Consider the following 21,028-nt stretch of genomic DNA (forward strand, 5'->3'; position numbering starts at 1 on the left):
GACACAAACGGGAACACTTATTTATATGGAAGTTTATTATGTCCTTATAACGATAAGTTTATGCAAATATTCATGAATGTATTTTGTTTATTCTTTGCATGAGTTAATTGTTATTGTGAATTGTGTTTGGACTATTAAAGCATGTGCTATCTAAAGGTAAATAGTGTATGTTTAGTGTTTTCAGAGTGCCTGAAAAACGAAAGTGTTTAGATAAACCATTGATTTATTGTATTTTGTAGATTTGAAAGGGGAAATAGTATAAATCAGGCATGTGGCAGGTAGTAAAATGTTTACTTAATATCCCCTAAAGTGTGTGTCATTTACAATTGCAATTTTATAAGGGAATTAAAAAAAAAACGAAACAGACGCAGAGTGAAGATTCGGCGTGTTGTAAATTTTTAAGATAAGCAGCTAATATTGGTTGAAATTACTCATGGTTTCGCGTTTCAACGCTTTATAATTTTAAGGTTTTCAAATCGTCAAAAGATGCATATAATTGATATTCTAGAGCATGGTTTATGTTCAATATTACTGTTTCCTCACAAATATCATAACTACAAGGACAATTTGCGAATCTGAAACATTTTTGTTAAATTTTGTCAATTGACCATAACGTGAAAAGGCCTCTTCAAAGACATGAATTGTCTGTTAGTGAAAATAAAAAGCACAATTGGTGTGTTGTTTCTGATACATTGGTTGTGTAAAAATCTCAATCCTGAAACCATTGCAAATAAGTGTTGTTTTCGATCGTTCTTCCCTTTCATCTTGATTGTTCCTTTATGAACATTATTTATATGGTTTTAAGAGTTTATATTGATTAAAATATCACGACTGGTATATTACATTACTTGAAAAAAAGTTCATATTTTCAGTATATTCGGTAATAAAATTTCGCGATGTGAAATCAAAAGTGCATCGCAAAAATAGGTGACATAACGATATACACTCTAAATGATTGTAAATAAAATACTGTTTTTGAGAACTTTTCTTTTTTCCGTCATTCGTAGTTGACGGTCCCTTTAAGTCTGTCTGATTGGTTGACGATTTATAGACGTGTTTTCTCTACGAGCGTTTTATTATGATTAAATAAATTTAAGTCAACATTTAACACTATACACACTACGCAGATAACAGTTCATAAGGACAGATTCAATTGTACATGTTTTATTTTACTTGCTGTTGGATGACATATAATAAGGTAAGTAGGTTGCTTGTGATAACTAAACAAATATATCTATATTGGACACAGATGTATTACGCACTGTGGTTAAGTTTGAGTTTAGTGTATCAAAGGAAAAATTTATCAACTTGATGTTAAACAGCTAGCCTTCAAAATAACCATATAATGAATTGAAAATCTCTCACTAGGTTCTTAATTTAACAAGTGCGAAACCAATTTAGCTTAAGATATGCTAAATTGGCATTATGTTGGTGCACGAATTTGGAAATAGCCTATTATGTATCTCTCACGTCTGCGTTTTAAAAATTGTACGTTTCATTCTGAATATGAACACGCTTGAGTGGTGGATTAATGGTAGTTTCCAGATGGTTGATTAATGGTAGTTTCCAGATGGGCAAAATGTTAATATCAGATAAGATTAGACCGAGCTTAATTAATTCCTTTATTATGATTATATCAAATTTGTATTGCATGTTGTAACTGACTTCTCAAAATGTGAATTTATTCAGGTTGGTAGCAACCGGGTCTCCTCAAAAATATGGGCGCGGTCGTGTTTATACAAAGGCAATTGTTAGAGATAATCATTAAACAAAGTAATTAATAACAAGTTAAAATAACAATTATGACATTATCATCGTTTTCTTGTTTATTTCGTTGTATATTTAGCACATAACAGCATATTATTAAATTTAACGCCTATCGTCTTTTTAAATGGCATTGCTTATGCCAACTTCTATGGGATTTATATAAACGCATCCATTAAGTAAGTGAAACACTTTTATTTTATATGGATTATGAATTTGTTGCATTTTAAATTGCTTGAGCTCTCAAAATGTCTTTTACTCTTTCAAAATCAAATCTTGTCGCAAGATTAATTATTAATAAAGTAAGTGACGACAGTCATTGTATGGATAAACCGTGCCCATATGCAAAGAAAAAAACATTTACAAATTTATCAAAGCATCGTACATGCTTAAGTCTGAATAAACTATTCTGTTCAGTCCTGTTCTTATCCAGGTAAATATAATTTACACTGTTTCGATCTCAATGCGAAAGTTGTCTCGGTTTAAAACCTGCTTACCTCGCGCAGTACACATAGTACAAGCATACACTTTTCTTTTTCAATTTTAATACGTGGTTTATACATATCGGGGTGAACGGTTTATAGACTAGCCAGACGAGCACTTTAATATTTATTAAATAAATAAAAGTATTAAAGCTTACATTCAACACTATACATTATACGCAGAATAAAGTGTATAAGGAAATAATCACTTCCTCCTTTATTACCGTATTGTTGGGTGACGTAGAATCAGGTAAGTTGACATTTTGAAATAGAGTAACTAAACATATATATTTTTTGGACCAAGACAAATTACACAATTCTGTTAAGATGAGTTTAGTTAAACAAAAACATTATAAGTAAATAGGATGTAATAAATCTAGCCGTGCCTATGACAATGTTATTTTGAATTATTTTTTGATTTAGTCTTTAAATCAAAAGTAGATAAATACCTAAAATGACTCTCGTAAAATCAAAGCGTTGGGCGCATCGATTTTAAAGCAACGTGAATCATTAGCAGATTAATTGAAATAACGCATTTAGCATGGTTCTTAATTTAAAAACTGCAAAACCATCAAACAGCATGACAGAATACAGGTTAGGAACAAAGACTACATGCAAATTTGCTAAATATATATCCCCCGATATAGCCCTAAACATTAACATCATGCTGAAACAGATAGGGCAATAATTCTTATTAAAGTAAGTGTATGGTTGTGGTTCTTGTGCATGTCAGTTCCCCTCATTAATGTTTTAACTATATTGTCACACACAAAATATAAACGAGCATTTTGCAGCACGTTACATTTATGTTACCACAACAAATCTGACGTTGAAATTGTAGTTACTGCTTTATGGAATACTGATTTCGTATGTGTTAACATATTACGAAATATTTGTTGATTTTAAGTGTTTTCCCGTGTTTAAAGATATTAAAAATACTATTTTTTTTGTAAAATAAATAATAACTTTAACATCATTGAAATACAGGGTGGCAAAATTGAAGCTCATTGATATTAACGTCGATATAACAATTCATGAGATACTATGTGTTCCGCACTATATTATCCATCAGTATGTTGTCTTGAAGTATTTCATGTTGTAGTGTGTGGTTACCTGCCATAGGCGTAAAATATTATAATAAGACATACTTTTAAAAACTGCGATGTGCTTACCAATCGCTTATATTATACAACTTTTCCAATACAGTTTTTGTCTGTATATCACAGTTTATACTTGCAATCAGGCAAAACAGTGTTGTTGTTTTTTCCTTACAGGTACACAAATAAAGTAGTCAGACAACTTTCGTTTTCGTTTTTATAAACACGTGTATACCCATTTTATGAAATAAATCTTCACAATCGCATTGCAACACATATGTTAATATGTAAACCTCTTTTTTAATATTGTAATCGAATAAACAAAATTGGTCAAAATATATAGCTGGAGTAAACAAAAAGTTGGCACCAAGAATTATGGTCGGTCAGGTTAATTGGAACAAACATGTTTTAATGGCCACAGTATGTGTCTTCTAGTGGTTCTACAATCAGTCTTTGTGTTTATGTTGGTTTGTATTGTGCTGTATTGTGCTGTTTTGTACTGTTTTGGCAATCGGTCACTTGCCTTAAATAAAGGACCAACTAATGGTTTTGAATGAAAATTCAATACTGCTCCAGCAGCTGGAGTTTCACTTCTTTATATTGTATGGTTAAATATTTTACGTTATTCTGAGTAATGATTGAATGAATGAAACCAATACATACTTGTGATCGTTTTTTGAAATACAAAGGTACCGGCGTATGCTTTATACCATCTTTGGTAATTCAGCCATACAGGTGTCATCTACAATACACAAGATGTGTTTATTATTTCATAGAAAAATGACGACCGTGTGGCAGCATTCGGAATCCTTCGCCGACACAAATCTTAAGATGCTTGATGATGAGTATTTGTGTGACGTCATATTAGCTGCCGGAAACGACCACAAACGTCTAAAATGTCACAAATTTATTCTTGCCAGCCGCAGTCTGGTGTTTCACGCCATGTTTTGCGGCGCACTTGCTGAGTCAAGTGACGTCATTAACATACCGGATATCGAAGAGCCTATACTGAGGATTCTAGTGAGGTAATCGATTTCAAACGGCCAGAGGACTATATATGTGTTGTGAAAAATTATGACATTCTAGTGTACAGGGAAAATAAGTCTTACCTACATTTATGTGATGATCATGTATATGCTCTTTACTATTAATTATTAAAACAACATAAATAATTTACGAAAAATTGCTTGTTTCACTTCTTTATATTGTGAGAATTTAGAATAATAATGTTAGATGAAAGGTTATAAAACAGATAACTTAGCCATAGTGATTATTTAGGCAATAGTTACCTTTCTATGGATTCAGGATAAAGTATTTTACGCAACCAATTTAACTAAAACAACACAACAAATGTGTTTCGTTATTTTACACATATTGACATAATAAGTATTTTAACAAATGTGAGTTACATGTGTACTCATTTGATTAACTTTGTTCAACATAAAAATGAAAATAAAATGAAATGAAAAAGTTAAACTAAAGCGTAGATATCTTAATATAATACTGATAATATATTTACGCATGTAAAAGCCACGGATAATGCTTATTTCGATTTCTTGAACACGTTTGCATATGATTGGTTATTAAACATTTTGACATATTTTGATAAAATAGGGTTTTGAAACACATACCGGCAAAACATAACACAGTACGATATTGCCAGAAAAATTTACTTGATTTAAAGCAGGTGTGTGACATTCAGAAATGCAATGTTGAGTCGATATGGGCCTCTGTAACATTGAAATCAGCCGTGTATGTGTTTCAAAAACTTGATTATGTAACATGAAACTTTGTAAAAATGTAAAATAAACATGTGATATCTTTTGAACCTTTTGTTCTAAGAAATCGAAATTAAAAATGCGTTTCTAAAAAATATAATATATTATGGATCTATTATGATAATTTATCACTGGATGTCTGTGTTAAAATAAACGTGCTTTTGTGAAATTTAATATTTAATTTATGTTTCCGTTTTATTTCGTTTCCTTAGGTATTTATACAGCGGCAAAGTAGAACTAACCGCGGACAATGTCATGCATTTGATGTACGCTGCGAGTAAATACGATATTTCTGGATTGGAAACCACCTGTGAGTTATTCTTGAAAGAAAGGATCGATCCAAATAATGTATGTATAATATTGGATCAGGCCATACGTTTTTACTACCAGGGTCTGAAACAACATTGCTTAGACTTCATAAAAAATACATCGAAATGCGTTTTAGAATCTGACGCCTTTGTTGAAATGTCAGTGGAGGGACTGAAAGAGGTTTTAGTAATGAACAGAATGTTGTGCAGTGAAAGTGAAGTGTACCTAGCATGCAAAAGGTGGGCTTCAAAGAGGATTGAATCCACTGGGAAACAGGCAACAGGAGAAGAAATTCGGAATACACTTGGAGACGAGATTATCAACCTTATCAGATTTCCATGCATGACTTCAGAAGAGTTCACGGATTTTGTGTCGAATGATAATGTTCTCACCAAAGAAGAAACACATTCCGTTTATCAAACAATAAAAGAAAAGAAAAATGTCTCAAAGTTTAAAAACGAAACTAGGGGAATGACGACCAAACCATACCTATTTGTCAGAAGTTTGAGTGTGGGTAAGGGTGCCGGTATGAACTCGAGGTTTGATCGTATGGCAAATGGTTTCACTTTTACAGTTTCGACTGAATGTGCAATGCTAGGTGTTGATATGTTTCTTCCTGTTTCAAGAGGTTCTGCGGAATGCGTGTTTGAGATTCTGGAGGGTACTAGAATAATACATTCACAAAGCGTTCAGCTGTGTCACAATCCTGGACTGAAACACAAACTTTTCCATCTTGACAAACCTATTCGTCTTATTGGCATGCAGGAATATTTAATCACACACAGAACAACGGGGGCGAAACTTTATGGCTGCTTTGCAAGTTTAGCGAAAATACGCATTCATAATATGACATTGACGTTCATCAACTTGAAGGTCGAAACAAGTGATGTCGGAACAAGTGCTAATGGACCTGTCTTTGGCTGCGAACAGTTTAACGGGTTTGAATTGTCAATAAATACATTTGACTAACATGTAAGCCATATTCAATTTTGTCGTATATTTATACAAATATTCGAAAGTTACCGAAACATATATGCGTCAACGTCTGCCAATTGTTGACCTTTTTCATTCACTTCTGTATCGAGCGTTCTATCAGATCAACGGACACTAGAAAAAGTAAACGCGGAGAAGACTCTTACGCAGTCACTTCATATTAAGGAGTACAAACATTGCAAGTGTGTTATTACGGAAAGAAAAAATAATTTCTGAAATAATATTTAGTTAAAATTTTGCGATACTTAAATATTTATAACCGCAAACCGTTTTGTATACATACCAAGAAATTGTCATATTGCAAAACTTTTCAATTCATATGAATGTGTTGCCCAGTCGACATGATATTTTTCTACTAGAAAAAATGATGATGACACACTATTATATGAAATAAATGATATTATATAAATACAATAATTACAATATACTAGCGTTTTTTTTAAATTGAATTGTTTATCATGCAGTTGGGTATTTCGTGTTTCACCAGGGTATTCGGTAACTGAGATTCACTGCCTATTTAATTATTATCATGTCCAGATATTTCTTTTAAATTATCGATTCTGCGACGGAAAATGTTAGAACTTCAGATGTATTACTTTTTTGAAACCTTTATGTCTAAATCCTTTATTGGAATATAATGCTATTTTAAGTTTCACCTTAACTTGTTGGCTTCATTTAATTTGAATATTTAACCAATTGCTATTACATCAGTATATTGTATGCATAACGTAACATACGCTTGACATTTATCTGAAAAGTTGCTACTAATTTGAACTAGTTCTATATAACACAAACAGACTATAGGCGTTTGACAGTTACGATACAAATGTCTGAAAATGCCTAATAATATAAATGCATAAAACTTAGGTCGGAACCAGTGTTTGTATACCACATATAGCATAATACATTAAATTATCCCAATATCTGGCAATATTTTTTTTCTTACAAGTAAACAACAATTAACTGTGTGTCTGCAAATGCATTTAGTGTGCAATTTATTCGATTTTGTTTGAAAAAAAGTGTACGCCCTTCGATTGGCAAATATAGCACAAACATTAAGAACGTTTTGTGCAATTGATGATTTACAAAATACGCGGTTGCAGGTTTTTATCAAAATACTGAATTCAACATGCAGTACTTTTACGTGGTAGTGTATTTCTTTTATGAGCAGATAACCGTCTTTTTTTGTGAAAAAAATATTCATAATTGATAGCAAATTGTGAAAACAAAACGTTACCTTGAGCGCGAGATTGTTTATTTTAGTGTGATCATCACAGAACAGCACAGCTCACATGGAACAGGCATCTTAGTAACAGTGTGAAATTTGCTGATCCCTTGCCACGCACACACATTTGTACATTAAGTCACATATTTATGAGATACATGTTTTGAACGATTGAACAAATATACATTGTGAAATAAGCCAAATACTAGTATATAGAAATGTTCATGTTATAATGAAACACTTGATAGCATTCGAATTTTATTGCATGTTAGGAACTCTAAAATAGTAGTCATTTTTGAACGTATGCAATTGCCAGCTTAAGAAGTCCCTTTCTTTGAGCGTTTTACAAGATTGTTTGCATGCCTTGTACTGGTCTATTTCAAGTATAGTCGAATAGTCAACAATGTTACGGATTCGTTTTGGGTAACATCTTTCTTGGTATAGCATTCTCTAGATTTAGAAGCAGTGTGTATGTCATGTAATACTACTCAGGGTGGTCAAAACGGTGGACTTTTACTCCAGGGGTCAGTGGTTCGAGCACAGCTGAGGGTTACTTTTTTATTCTTGTTTTTTTTTACTGGAGCTTTTTAGATCCAATGCTTAGATGTTTTAATATAAAGCGTTTAATGACAAACTTCAATACATGCTAAAATCTGTGAAAATGACCCTTTAATTAACCCGAATATGCACGTTTCTTCTATTGTAATAAAACGTTTATCAACAGTGTATTATAGTACTAGAATATAAGTGTCAATAAAATACTGATGAAAACGAGTATATTAATAATGTAATACTATTGTCTTATGCATGCAGGTTGGAGTCAGGTATGATTATCTTTTCGAAACGGTGAGAACACTTACGATTGCAAATCTCGTAATATAAGAATAGAACAGATATGTTTTACGTCTTGTACATAGTACATCGTCAGTCTTAACCATTCTATAATAGACATGTTGAAAGGTCATATGAAAAGTAAGTGACAATACAGAATTTAGTAGTGTACACACTATAAAACATACTAATGACAGTATTGGGAAAACATCTATGCATTACAAAGTATCTATGCAACAGGGTGGCAATCAGCGAGTATGCTGTCAACATTTATGGAAAATGAACTAAATATATATATTTTGTCATTTTAAGTATATAGTTTGGATTATTATGCTATTTAATAGACGGAAATAGCCAACATATATTGCGTGAGTTATATAAGGCAGCAAATTGTATAATCAAACATTTCTGTTACGCATATATTTATAGAGAGATACAATTAATTTGCCTAAAACAAATACAATAGAGTATCTAACAAATAACATATTTAAATACATACATACGGATCATTAGGTGTATTATATTAAAAATATACTTAATAATATACACATTTGATATATTATATTATATGCATACCATTTAACAAACAAATGCACAAATAAACACGCAATAAAACCCGCGGAACACGACAATCAGTTGGCCGTATTTGTGTTATTAACAACATTAAATTTTGACTTCCTGATAAAAGGGCTTCTTTTACAAAAACAGAAAACTTTTTCACATAATCGTATAAGGCTTAGGAATGTATACACTGATGGTCGCTTGAAATAATAAGGTTTTGTATGTATTGTTTCCTGATGTCGTTATAACAAGGGCATATAAACATAAAATGATATTCTTCCTCTATATCACGTGAGCCTCATCAAATAAAATATCTTTCTTCCCTAGCAATGCGATTAGTACTGAACCTACCCGTTTGGATTCTTAATGGATGACTAGAAATTCTTAATCTACAGACGTAAAATTGGAGACTTTAAGGCTAGACATCTAGATATTTTTCATATTCAAACGTTATTATAAATTCTTTGTACAACATTAAAGCATAACTTTCAAGCGAGTGTAACCCATATTGCTTAACAAATATATATGACTCTGCATTTAGATTCAGCCAAGAATGCGTTTACGTTTACATACTGATAATTTTCTAACGCGATTTTTTACATTTGTTACATAATTTCACTTCCCGTTAATACAGTCTTTTAGAGCCTTGTTATAAACAACATTTAATATAATATTATCGCTGCTTTTGTTTTTTAACCAATGTTTAATTATTCATATGTAAATATGCATATACAGTGGATATCTGCCCAGCTCCCCATAGAGTGCAGCAGAACACGTATTGCTTTTTATTCGCGAAATTTCGCGAAAGATCTCTTTTCATAAGTTTACAAGGGATATAAGGATAATACATTAAACACAAATAAAGATAAATACTTATAAAAAATGTGGGGCAAAAGCAACACAAGCGATGTCTTGTTCATGTTCTCCCGCGCTTAACAAATCGTGCGAAGAAATGACACACTTCACACAAATATCAATATAGATTGTATGCATTATAATCAAACAAGCAGAACAACACTCCTGACTAAACAATGGGTAAAATATGTTCGTGTATGTAAAATCATCAATCAAAATCTGAAAAATAATGAACTGTTTGTAACGAATTGCATTGGTAAATTCGCTTATACTTGTATTACTTACATATCGTTTGAAATACGCGTACAAAGTGATGCAATTGAAGCATGTTAGCTTTTGCAGCTACAGGTCCCAGGTTTCATCCCGCAAAAGGCAAACGTTTTATTAAGTTTTTTTTACTTGCTTTTATAATTGTTTCAAAACTACTCCAAATATTATAATGTTATGAGGTTATTAATTTAATTGCCTTTAAGAATATACGGAAGTAAGTGAAGAAATATCTTTAACGACCAGAGGCAAATAGCCTGTACAATACGGAATCACACATCAATACAACCCTATATGTAAATAATTATCAAAACCGGAACGGCCCGTGCATAATAAGCACTAAAGCTAACATCCGCTGAACAAATGAATTAGGCGATTCGATATTTGCAGAGATTGAAATGAATTGAAAAACATTAACGCACAGAACAAATGTGTGGACTTTCGAGCAACGCGTCGCTATTCGCTATGTAGTTCTTAATAATATACTTTCATGAGAACAGAAAAAAAAACGTACGCCGTGTTTGTGTGGTTTTCTTTCACACGAACAAGCATTGAAATACTCGATCACGCATATTCGAAACTAAAAAAAAAACGTAATTGTTCTTTATGGATTTTTTTTTCTATAATGTTCAATATTGTTAACGACTCTTAATGCCGTACGTTGTGTGTGAGGGTTTGAACACATTTTTAAATGGAGGTTTGCATTGCAATAATGTGTGTTTATTTTTAGTGGTGGATTTATTTTAGGCAAACGTGCATTTTTTCAGTCAAGCGATTAATAAAAAATTACATGCAACACTACACATCCATGTAAACAGCAACAATAATTATTAAAAATGCGTCTACCTCAATGAAATGAAGCCTGGGGCTTATACCGGTTTTAAGGCGGAGCATCACCCTTTGCATAGCATTTATCACTTAACTCGAGTTTTAAAAAGATTAATGAGGTGCTTCAAAATCTATCAAATTCCGGGATGAATTTATTATTGTTGTTTGTATTTCTCAGAAGAGATCGTACTTGTTTCCATATCCCAACCAAATTACTTGACATGCAAAGACCAGAAAACCTTTGCATTGTTTGTAAAGGAGTCTCACATTCTTATGTAATCTGAAAAGTCTAGCGATCTAAGCGATTCGGTATACTTTTCTAATAATTGTTTTGAGCTAGATTTCTTGCTATTAATTTATGCACCTAGAACTTTGACTGCTTATAACATTTTAACGTTTGACGAATGCAACATCCTGCAACAACGGTTTTATATTTAAATATAGCAATCAATAAATGTTTTAAACTGATTAAAATCCACATAGATGTTGACATAAGCATTAAACATACAGAAAAATCATGTAATCGACATACATTCTAGAACAGAACATATGTATGAATCTTTGTATGTAATTTATGTTATGATAAGAATGCTATATTTATAAAAAGGATATACAGTAGCCTACTTAAGCAACACCATATCCATGCTGCAATTTACAAGTTAGGAACTACCTTACAAGATACCTATGCTCGTCAGGTATGCCTATTTATAGCGTTATTGCTTATTTTGAACACGAACAATTGTAAGTGGAATAAAAATCGCATGTATCGAATCAATAGGCTGAATGTTTATATGATATATAACCGAGCTTGTATTAATAAGCCGTGTAGCAACAGGGTCCCTTTAACAAAAATGACGCGCTGCTGTGTTTATGCAAACATTTTATCGTAAGGAAAAATCATTTACCAAAGACTTTAATAAACTGGAAAACTAGCAATTATTAATGTATCACCTTTGTTCTGCTGCTATATATTTAGAACGAATATGAAATCTGAATGAATTTAAATGCCGATCGTCTTTACTGAAGGTATTTTTTGTTTCAACCGCTATGGGATTTATATCAACTCGTACTTATATTTGACAGACAAAAACCTTTGATTTTATTATCAATACATATTCCTCTTATAACACATTCCTGTATAATAAAGTTATTACCACGTTTAAAGGGGCCTATTCACATTTCGATACATTGACAACATTAAACACAATTGTTTCAGATTCGAAAAATTTCGTTGTAGTTATTATATTTGCGAGGAAACAGTAATACTCAACATTCAACATGGTCTATATATATTCTATGCATCTTTTGACGATTTCAAAACCTGAAAATTATCAAGCGTTGCAACGCGAAACGATTGCATAATTGGAGAGTTACGTTGTTGTCGATTTAATGTGTGATACTACGAGGATTGCTGATATAAAGTACATCAATTATTAGTCTTTTACTCTAGGGGTCAGTGGTTTGAGCCGAGTTGAGGAATACTTGTATTTATTCATTTGTATTCTTATTTGTTAATGGTGCTTTAAAGATCCAATGTTTACATTTATCAATATAAAGCATTTAATGACACACTTCAATACATGCCAAAATCTGTGAAAAGACCCATTTAAAACAACTCTTGTCGACAACAGTGTAATGTACGCATATGCGGTGATCATACGCAAATATGCATCTAATATAAAATAATTCGGTAAAACGTGTTCACGTGTACCTGTATTATCGTATTGTTGGGTGACGTATAATCAGGTAAGTAGACTTTTGTGATAACTTAAGGTTCATTGGGGGGGGGGGGATAAAATTCATTAAAACTTCGCGTTGGTTTTTCTTTATTGAATGTGGTACAATATGGTCAAACTATATATCATTTTAAAGCTAAAGACGGATAGAATAACATAAACACATTTTTTACATTCAATATTTGTGTGCTTTATTCATATTTTGGTTTAAAACCAATACATTTTTACACTAATTTACAAAATCTCTATCTTAAGTTAGGAAGGATATGCACTACCTTGAGTTGAATAAATACAAAGCTATATACATATACAAGGTCAAGTTAGCAACATTTCACAGAAAATTATTGTCATAAAACAACAAATGAGTTTTTATTCAACTGCCTTTTTGGATAAATATCCTAAACAAAGTTCTAAAAATAACTAAAACGTAACTACTTTTCAAAAATCCAGGTATGGTGGATAATAAGAGTCACATATGTAAAGGAATATAAAGAAATTGGCAAAACGATTGATTTTATATTTCGATTACTTCTACCCATTTTGAAAGCGTGGCCATCGCTGTGATCCGTAGAAAAACGTGCAAAACAAATCGGTCGAAACCACGTGAGAAAACACATACATATTTTGACAGTTGGGTGGAAACTAGTAAAACAACTATTAACATTAATCAGCAAAAGATCGCAATAAATAACATAAATGACCACGTAGAGATATCATCACTTACCCTATTTCAAATATTTTCCAGCTGAAAATTGTCCCCCACACGTCTTTTTTAGTATATTTGTATTGTTTTTCAGGAGCCGAAGTGCATCTCACAGAATATCCATCCAACTTCCGTTGTTTTCACTTTCGTTATTAAAAACTCCGTTTAAAAGAATTATTTCTACTTTTATATTGTTAAAGCGATGTATTATTACATATTATCATGGGAATAGTATACCGTGATTAATTGAACGGAATTACGTATCGATCTTTCTGTCAGTCTGTAAGCGTACTATTTTATGCGCAATAATACAGTACATGTGATTCGACAACGATTGTAAACATTGGTGAAATGCTTCTTACATAGTTATTCTTTTGAGTGTTTATGAGGTCTGATCGTGCAGTTTGCAAACATCAACGGAAAGATTACAATCCAATGCATTTGTCATCGTCAACCGTTTGGAATATCAATTAGGCGATGAGTGAGTTTTTAGCATGTTTCTTTCTATTTTATGAATTTAAAAATGGCTTCCCCCATAGTGATGAAATGACATGTGTTCGAGTTTTGATATTTCTAGATATGTAAACTTTTTTTACTATTTAAGCGTAACTTGCCCTCGTCAATGTCGATATTATTCACTAGTTATATAATTTTCCGCCTAAATACGTGGAATAAACATTATTCAGATTTTTGAAAATAATGTATATTTTAGTGTTAAAATCGCTTTGTATTTTGATTGATTTTGTGGATGTTATGATACGTTGATGTACAAAATTGGTAGCAGTTTGAAGGAAAAACACCCTTTAAAGCATATGTGTATACATTTATAATGCGGCACTCAACCTTTAGTCAAATTTGAGTTCAATGCTAGGGGTCCCACATTTTTCAAAAAGAAGCCTCTACATGAACCTTAATTGAATCAAAGCGCCGTAGGCGCTGAAGGCCTGGGGCTAGATTTAGTGTGCTTGGGAAGAAATTTAGTTCTTAAAAAAAGTTAGTTCGACTATGTATATAGATGTCAATATCTTTATACATAGTCAAACTACCTTGTTTTAAGAAGACGTTTTGTCGGAAGTTTTTTTATTGATTTAGTATGTGTATGCATTATTATAAACAGGTTTATAAAAATCAAGGCTGCAGCTGCATTATTCAAAAAGTCACAATGGTTAGTCGATCATTAAGTCATGGCCATCCTACATAGGCGGTGAAGATATGTGGCTGGGAACGAGATTTTGACCCATCTGGGTCTGTCACTTTTTGTGTGTCATAAATGCTGAATGCCCGTTTTGGATGAAATGACGTCCTTATTCAACCAGTATCGGTACATGTCATGCTGATCAGTTTGTGTTGATAATATCTCCATTGATCGCGTATCTGTATGAACATAATTAATTTCAAAGTACGCAATTAATTGTACTAATATTAATCCGTAAATACTCATGGTTGCCATGGGAACAAAAATGTTCTTTTTTCATTTTTATTACTATTTTAAAGAATTTAAGCCAAAAAAAGCACAGAAAATCAACAATATATGTTCTGGACAGATATGGAACATCATAAACATGTGCATTATATACATAAATATATGCACATTTTCTGGAAAAAGGTGTGTATTCAGAAATTGAACATTTTGTACAGCTATGAACTTAAAACTAAAACGAATAACTCCTCATGACACAATTTGTGTTGTGTGTCTGTACTGCCCTTCATTATTTTGTTTATTTAGCAATTCAATTTTGTTCCATGATTGATAAAATTAAGTAGACAAAATACATTAAGTTAACAGTTGCTATGGAAACAGTAATTTTTGGATTGCATATACATGCTGTTTGTGATCAACAATGTATTTGAAGTTAATATATTATTAATCTTCGCATACGTGTTAAACCAAATTCACTTGTGCATTTCATACGTAGAACATGATTTTCAACTAAAACAAAATTAAAGCAATGAGCACTTAATGGCACACGTCACTAATAAACTCACTATAGATTGAACTTTAAACACCAAAATATTCATTTACATGTTAAAATAAATCAAATACAAGCAAAACATGAACACATACGTTAACATCACATATCTTGATGTTTAAATGAACTACAACAGTATAAGTGATATTATTTTAAGACCACAATATTAGCAGGCATACAATACAATGTAGTTCTTATCGTGTAAAGAATATTTTACAGTTAGATTACTATGAATGAGTTGTTTATCATTAATGAAATAAATGTGTCCACACGACACGGATGCCCCCAACTGTAACTTTGTCACTACATAAAAGCATAGGTGTGTAAATGTTTTTGAGATATACATCGCCTTTATTTTATTTAACTATTAGTTTGCTACACTACAGGTGTTCAATATTTTAATGTTGTGTGTAACATATGTCATCTGCTGCAGTTTGTAAATGTGTTGTTTTTTTCTGCCAATTCTTTGTATGCATGTTCGAACTTGGCCTAGAGACCATCTAGATAAAACCAGTGAACACGTTTGGTAAAGATCAGATGAAAACTATTTGAATTAGAGAGCGGAAACCAAGTTGAATGTTTAAAACGCACTGAGTGACCCAGTGAACTAGTTTTTTTCCCGGCATGCCCCATGTTCACACTTGGCGTAGACATTATGTAGATACAACTTCTGACAAAGTTTGGGAAAGATCGGATGAAAACTACTTGAATTAGAGAGCGGACACCATGCTGAATGTTTGAAACGCACTAAGTGACCCTATGACATAGTTTTTGGCCCGGCATGACCCATGCTCGTCTTGACCTAGACATTATCCGGATGCAACTTCTGACCAAGTTTGTAGATCGGATTAGAACTACTTGAATTAGAGAGTGAAAACGATAAGTGTAACGGAGGACAGACAGACTGACAGACGGACAGTGCGAAAACTATATGCCTCCCGTCGGGGGCATACGATATATTTTCATGTATCTGACATGGTGTGCAGAAACAACAAAAATGTAAAAAAATATTCCCATATCATACTTAATATATTACCTATGGATGACAGGCTGATTGGAAAAACAACACAAGATACACATTGTTGATAATTTGTACTCAAAGTCATGCACATCAATACAAAAGTATTGTATTTATTCTTTGAAGAAAAATCACCTGTTAAGTATGGATTAAAAAATCTTATCTGTTAAAAATGTCAATCACAACACAACATGAACACAATATATTGTCCATATTATCATCCACACAGAGTCCAAACTGTCAGTAAACTTGGTAAGCTCAGGTTGCATCAGGATTTGCCAAATTCACTTGTAAAGATCTGCAATAATTAAAATAAAAATGACTGATTAGAAACCTTAAACAAACACATGAAAAATACATATCACCAGTAGAGACCATAGGCTTGTCAACAAGTTATTGAAATTGAAAACCATGTCATGTTTTAGTTTTGCCTTAATGCTTGTTTAACTTACTTTTTGTGAAAATAACACAAGAAATATTATTAAAATTATATAATCAAAACGAAAAAAGATTATTACTTGGTACATTATACAATCTGAACCCTCAAGATATGCATAGTGAATAGTATATTGTCAATGTTTAATATTAAACAATAGTATCCATACTTAACACCATAAAGATATACCATCTGTGTTGGGAGAATAAAGCGCACCCCAGTTAACATTTTCACGGATTTCTTTTTAAATATTTCACTATTTTAAATGGGATAAAGTCGAGAGCCGGCTGATTCGTGAGAGTTTTCTATAGGTATCATGATTTTTTAAAAAACAAATCAGTCTTTTTTCAGTAATGTGCAATGACGCGTTTGAACGGTTAGAAAAATGTCGGATCAATGTTGGGACTTCATATTACAAACGCGCGATTGCACTTTACTGAAAATTACGTATTTGTAAAAAAAATAAATAATATCTATAGAACACTCTCACGAATGAGCGAGCTCTAGACTTTATCCCATTACAAATTGTGAAATAATTTAAAAAGACATCCTTAAAAATGTTATCTGGGTCGCGCCTTATTCTCCCAACACAGATCTTAAAGTCATATGGTATACATGAAGGTGCCATGTAAACAATGTAAGATGTAAATCATTTCAAACCTGCTATTTAGCAGCACATCATTTAGTGTTCGCACTCCACTTTTGCCCAATCTGTTATTCATGAGGTGGATTTGGCACATCCATCTTTTAGCCCTATATCATGATAGTTCATCATTGAAACTACCAGGTAGTAGGTTCTGCCCTTGAATAAATAAAATATAGCAAAATATTTATGTATGATTGTGTAATAGTTGAAAATAATATATGACAATGAAAACAAAGGTCTGCTGAAGTATTGAATCTCAATACAATCTTAACGATATTCCGATAGTCCAGAAACATATTTACTGAGAACATATAATCAGTTTTCTTAAGCTGCAACCTCTTGGTCATGTCTGACAATTCATTGAAAATATAAAGTTTCAAAGCATTACCACATATTTTTGTAGTTGGTCGTGCTTTATGAGAAAGATATTTTTTCTTTCTACTTTCTTTATTTGTTGTTATGAATCTTAGATCATTATTGCTTTCATGTTAAACTTGATCATGAACACAACCATTAATATTGACATCCAAAACTATAAATTTTGACAAAAAAAGAAACATTTAAATATGTACCAATACAAATAATCAAATATACATTGTAATTAAATACATTCCTGACATATGCATTTTTTTACACTTTGTATGACACTGTCATGTTTTATAGTGATGTTCTGTATTTACAAGCCGGGTAATTGAGATCTGCAAAGAACTACTTTTATTGCGCACGCACTTATTAAGTGGTAAATCGGAGTTATACACATTTGGTTTTGGCAGCCAGTCAAGTCAGCTCGTCTCAGAAATCAGTTTCAGTACTATGGCCTAGGGGCTTCGCCCCAGGCCAAACATACATTTATATTGGACCTATATATATTACACAATGTGGTTAAACTTGCGTTTAATATACCAACTACACAATGAGTCTTCTATATGTAATAAAGCTAAACGTTCTTATGCTAGCATTCGTTTGAATGATATATTAATTTAGTCTTCAAATCGAAAGTAGAACGAATACCTCAAATTACGCATCCGAAATCATAGCGTTGGACGCATCAATTTTCAATATAAACAACGTAAATTTTATCAGCGCTGAAATGACACATCGCCTTTAGCTAGGTTCTTTATTAACAATTGCAAAATCAATAAAACATGAAACAAAACAGGTTACAGACACAAACCATAAATGAAAACTGGGGACAAAGCTTTAGAATATAAAACAAAAAAGAACCTCAAAGCAGTGCAATTCAACTTAATAATGACAAACAAAATAATACATGTTTGTTTTAACATTTAATAAATTTACTATTATATTTTATTAAAAAACAGAGTAGCACAATTTTCGCTAACTGGTATATTAACTTGTGATCCAACAATTTGTAAAATACATAATGTTTCAAAAATATATGATGTATCACTATGGTGTCTTGTAGTACATCATGCTGGTGTGTTTGGTTCCATTCCATGGGACCGTTTCAATAAACATCGTAGTACACATTTACGATACGATACATTTTTTGAAGAAACAAAATTGCATAAGTCCAATGCATTTGATTATAAATGTTCATTCTTAATAAATAACATTGGTACCTCAAGCGCCGTATATAGTTGACGAGCACGGCGAGCTAGTTCGTCTACTTACGAATTAAGATTACAAAATTCTCTCATAAGTTAAAATTGTCGTTCGATCGTTTTTGAAACGGCCCCCAGGTTTATATTCGTCAAATATTTTTATTAAGACAATTGTTTAACCTGCGAGATGTTAACTTAACGCAAGTGATATAATGCTTTTAAAATAAAAAAAAAACAATCAATTCAGAACTAGTACATTTTCTGGATCAAACGATTAATGGTGACAATCAGGCACTAAACTTTGTTCTGCTACCAGCTCTTCTTATATAGTAAGTTCGGTCGGTAAGACTTTCGTTTACGAGTGAAATAAACACAAGTTCTGCCACTTTTTAACGTTGGTCAATTACACAAATCTCACAAATCGCTTTTCAAGACATCTTTGTTCGTATATGTAAATGATTATTTTGCAAATGTAATCGAATCAAGCAAAAAAAGGTCGAAAACGCAAGCTGGAATAAACAAATTGTTTAGACTCGGCACCAAAATTAGGGTCTGTTTAGTAAAAGGAAACAACATGGTAGGATCGGTATGATGTGTTTTTGATTTATATAGCCAATCTTTTATATTGAAAAATTATTAAATAAAAAGATCCAATACAAGCGCGTTATTATTTTCTGTTATACTAAGGTACCGGTTCCATTCCAACAGTATGTGGTCATGCAGTTAAGCAATTGTCATCTGAAATTTACCAGATCGGTATATTATTTGACAGGAAATGACGACCGTTTGGCAGCAATCGGAATCCTTCGCCGACACGAATCTGAAGATGCTTGATAATGGGTATTTGTATGACGTCATATTAGCTGCCGGAAAAGACAAAACACGTATAAAATGCCACAAATTCATTCTTGCTAGTCGAAGTCCAGTCTTCTATGTCATGTTTTGCGGCACTCTTGCTGAATCAAGTGACGTCATCGACATACCGGATATCGAAGCGCCGGTACTGAGGATTCTACTAAGGTATTCGATTACAAACGTCCAGAGGATTATATATTTGTTGTAAAAATATGACATTGTAGTTGTTAAACCTTGTTTTGGGACAACACAACTTAAATTCATGTAATTGATGGCTATTTAAATGCGAACACTCTTAATCTTTCTGGGATAGTATGGGGTCGTACGGTGATGTATGAGAGGTCTAAATGTTTAAGGTAGAGCCACTGTAAAGATTTCCCGCGAATTCTTTTAAGATTTTTTAATTTTAAGATTTAAGAGCGTTTTTACATGTTTACCTATGGATATCTAATTTAAGCAGGTATTAATGTGAAGTTGTCGTGGCCGAGTGATTACGGCGATAATCTACAAATCTTTTGGGATCTCCTCCCGCGCAGGTTCGCATCCTTTTTGAGACGCGTTTTATTTCTTTTCAAACGTTAGTTGATTTAATAGAGCATATGACATGAAATATGTTGCAATTTGTATGCACATTCGTCAATTTTTAAAATTAAAACAACGTTATGGCTAAAATGGATGATTTACTGCTGAAAATAGGAATCATGCATTCTGCATTTTTATTTTTATTTCAAAAAGTAAACGGTACTCTGTCTATTTCTTGGTATATTTGCTGTAAATAGTGTATCTACAAAAATTAAGTTCACACTATTACTTAAATGATACTATTTTGAATTTAATGACACTTGTTTTTAACCAACCCAATGGCTGAGACGTTTTACATTACATGGCGCTCTTCCATAGATAACAAAATATAAAAATATATGTTTGTAAAAGAATACGTATTTCATCTTGTTTAAATTCTAAACACCTTTACTGCATCTGTACACACTAACTGCTTGCCCATATTTGGAAATTTGGATGTATTATGGAACTTTCATATACCCAGGGGTGCAAATAAAATGGACAAAAAGCAGAGCCTGGGAGTGGTTTTGAAAAAATCTGTATATTTT

General features: G+C 32.2%; 1 protein-coding gene across 1 annotated transcript; it reads left to right on the plus strand.

The window, feature by feature from the left end:
- The first annotated feature begins 1,104 nt into the window (after nt 1-1,104).
- On the plus strand, nt 1,105-6,527 carry LOC127836868 (BTB/POZ domain-containing protein 6-A-like). The gene is made up of 3 exons (XM_052363509.1): nt 1,105-1,198; nt 4,120-4,368; nt 5,334-6,527. Exons 2-3 carry the CDS (start codon nt 4,124-4,126, stop codon nt 6,397-6,399), a joined length of 1,311 nt encoding a protein of 436 aa, XP_052219469.1. The 5' UTR covers nt 1,105-1,198; nt 4,120-4,123; the 3' UTR covers nt 6,400-6,527.
- Nucleotides 6,528-21,028: the final 14,501 nt, after the last annotated feature.

This window comes from Dreissena polymorpha, chromosome 7 (genome assembly GCF_020536995.1).
Source record: "Dreissena polymorpha isolate Duluth1 chromosome 7, UMN_Dpol_1.0, whole genome shotgun sequence".
In the NCBI taxonomy this organism is placed as follows: domain Eukaryota; kingdom Metazoa; phylum Mollusca; class Bivalvia; order Myida; family Dreissenidae; genus Dreissena; species Dreissena polymorpha.

Bases quoted from the DNA above. Each gene is read 5' to 3' on its own strand.
- LOC127836868 (XM_052363509.1), top strand. From the start codon at position 4,124: ATGACGACCGTGTGGCAGCATTCGGAATCCTTCGCCGACACAAATCTT. The intron at 4,369-5,333 runs GTAATCGATTTC...TCGTTTCCTTAG, and splicing joins ATACTGAGGATTCTAGTGAG to GTATTTATACAGCGGCAAAG.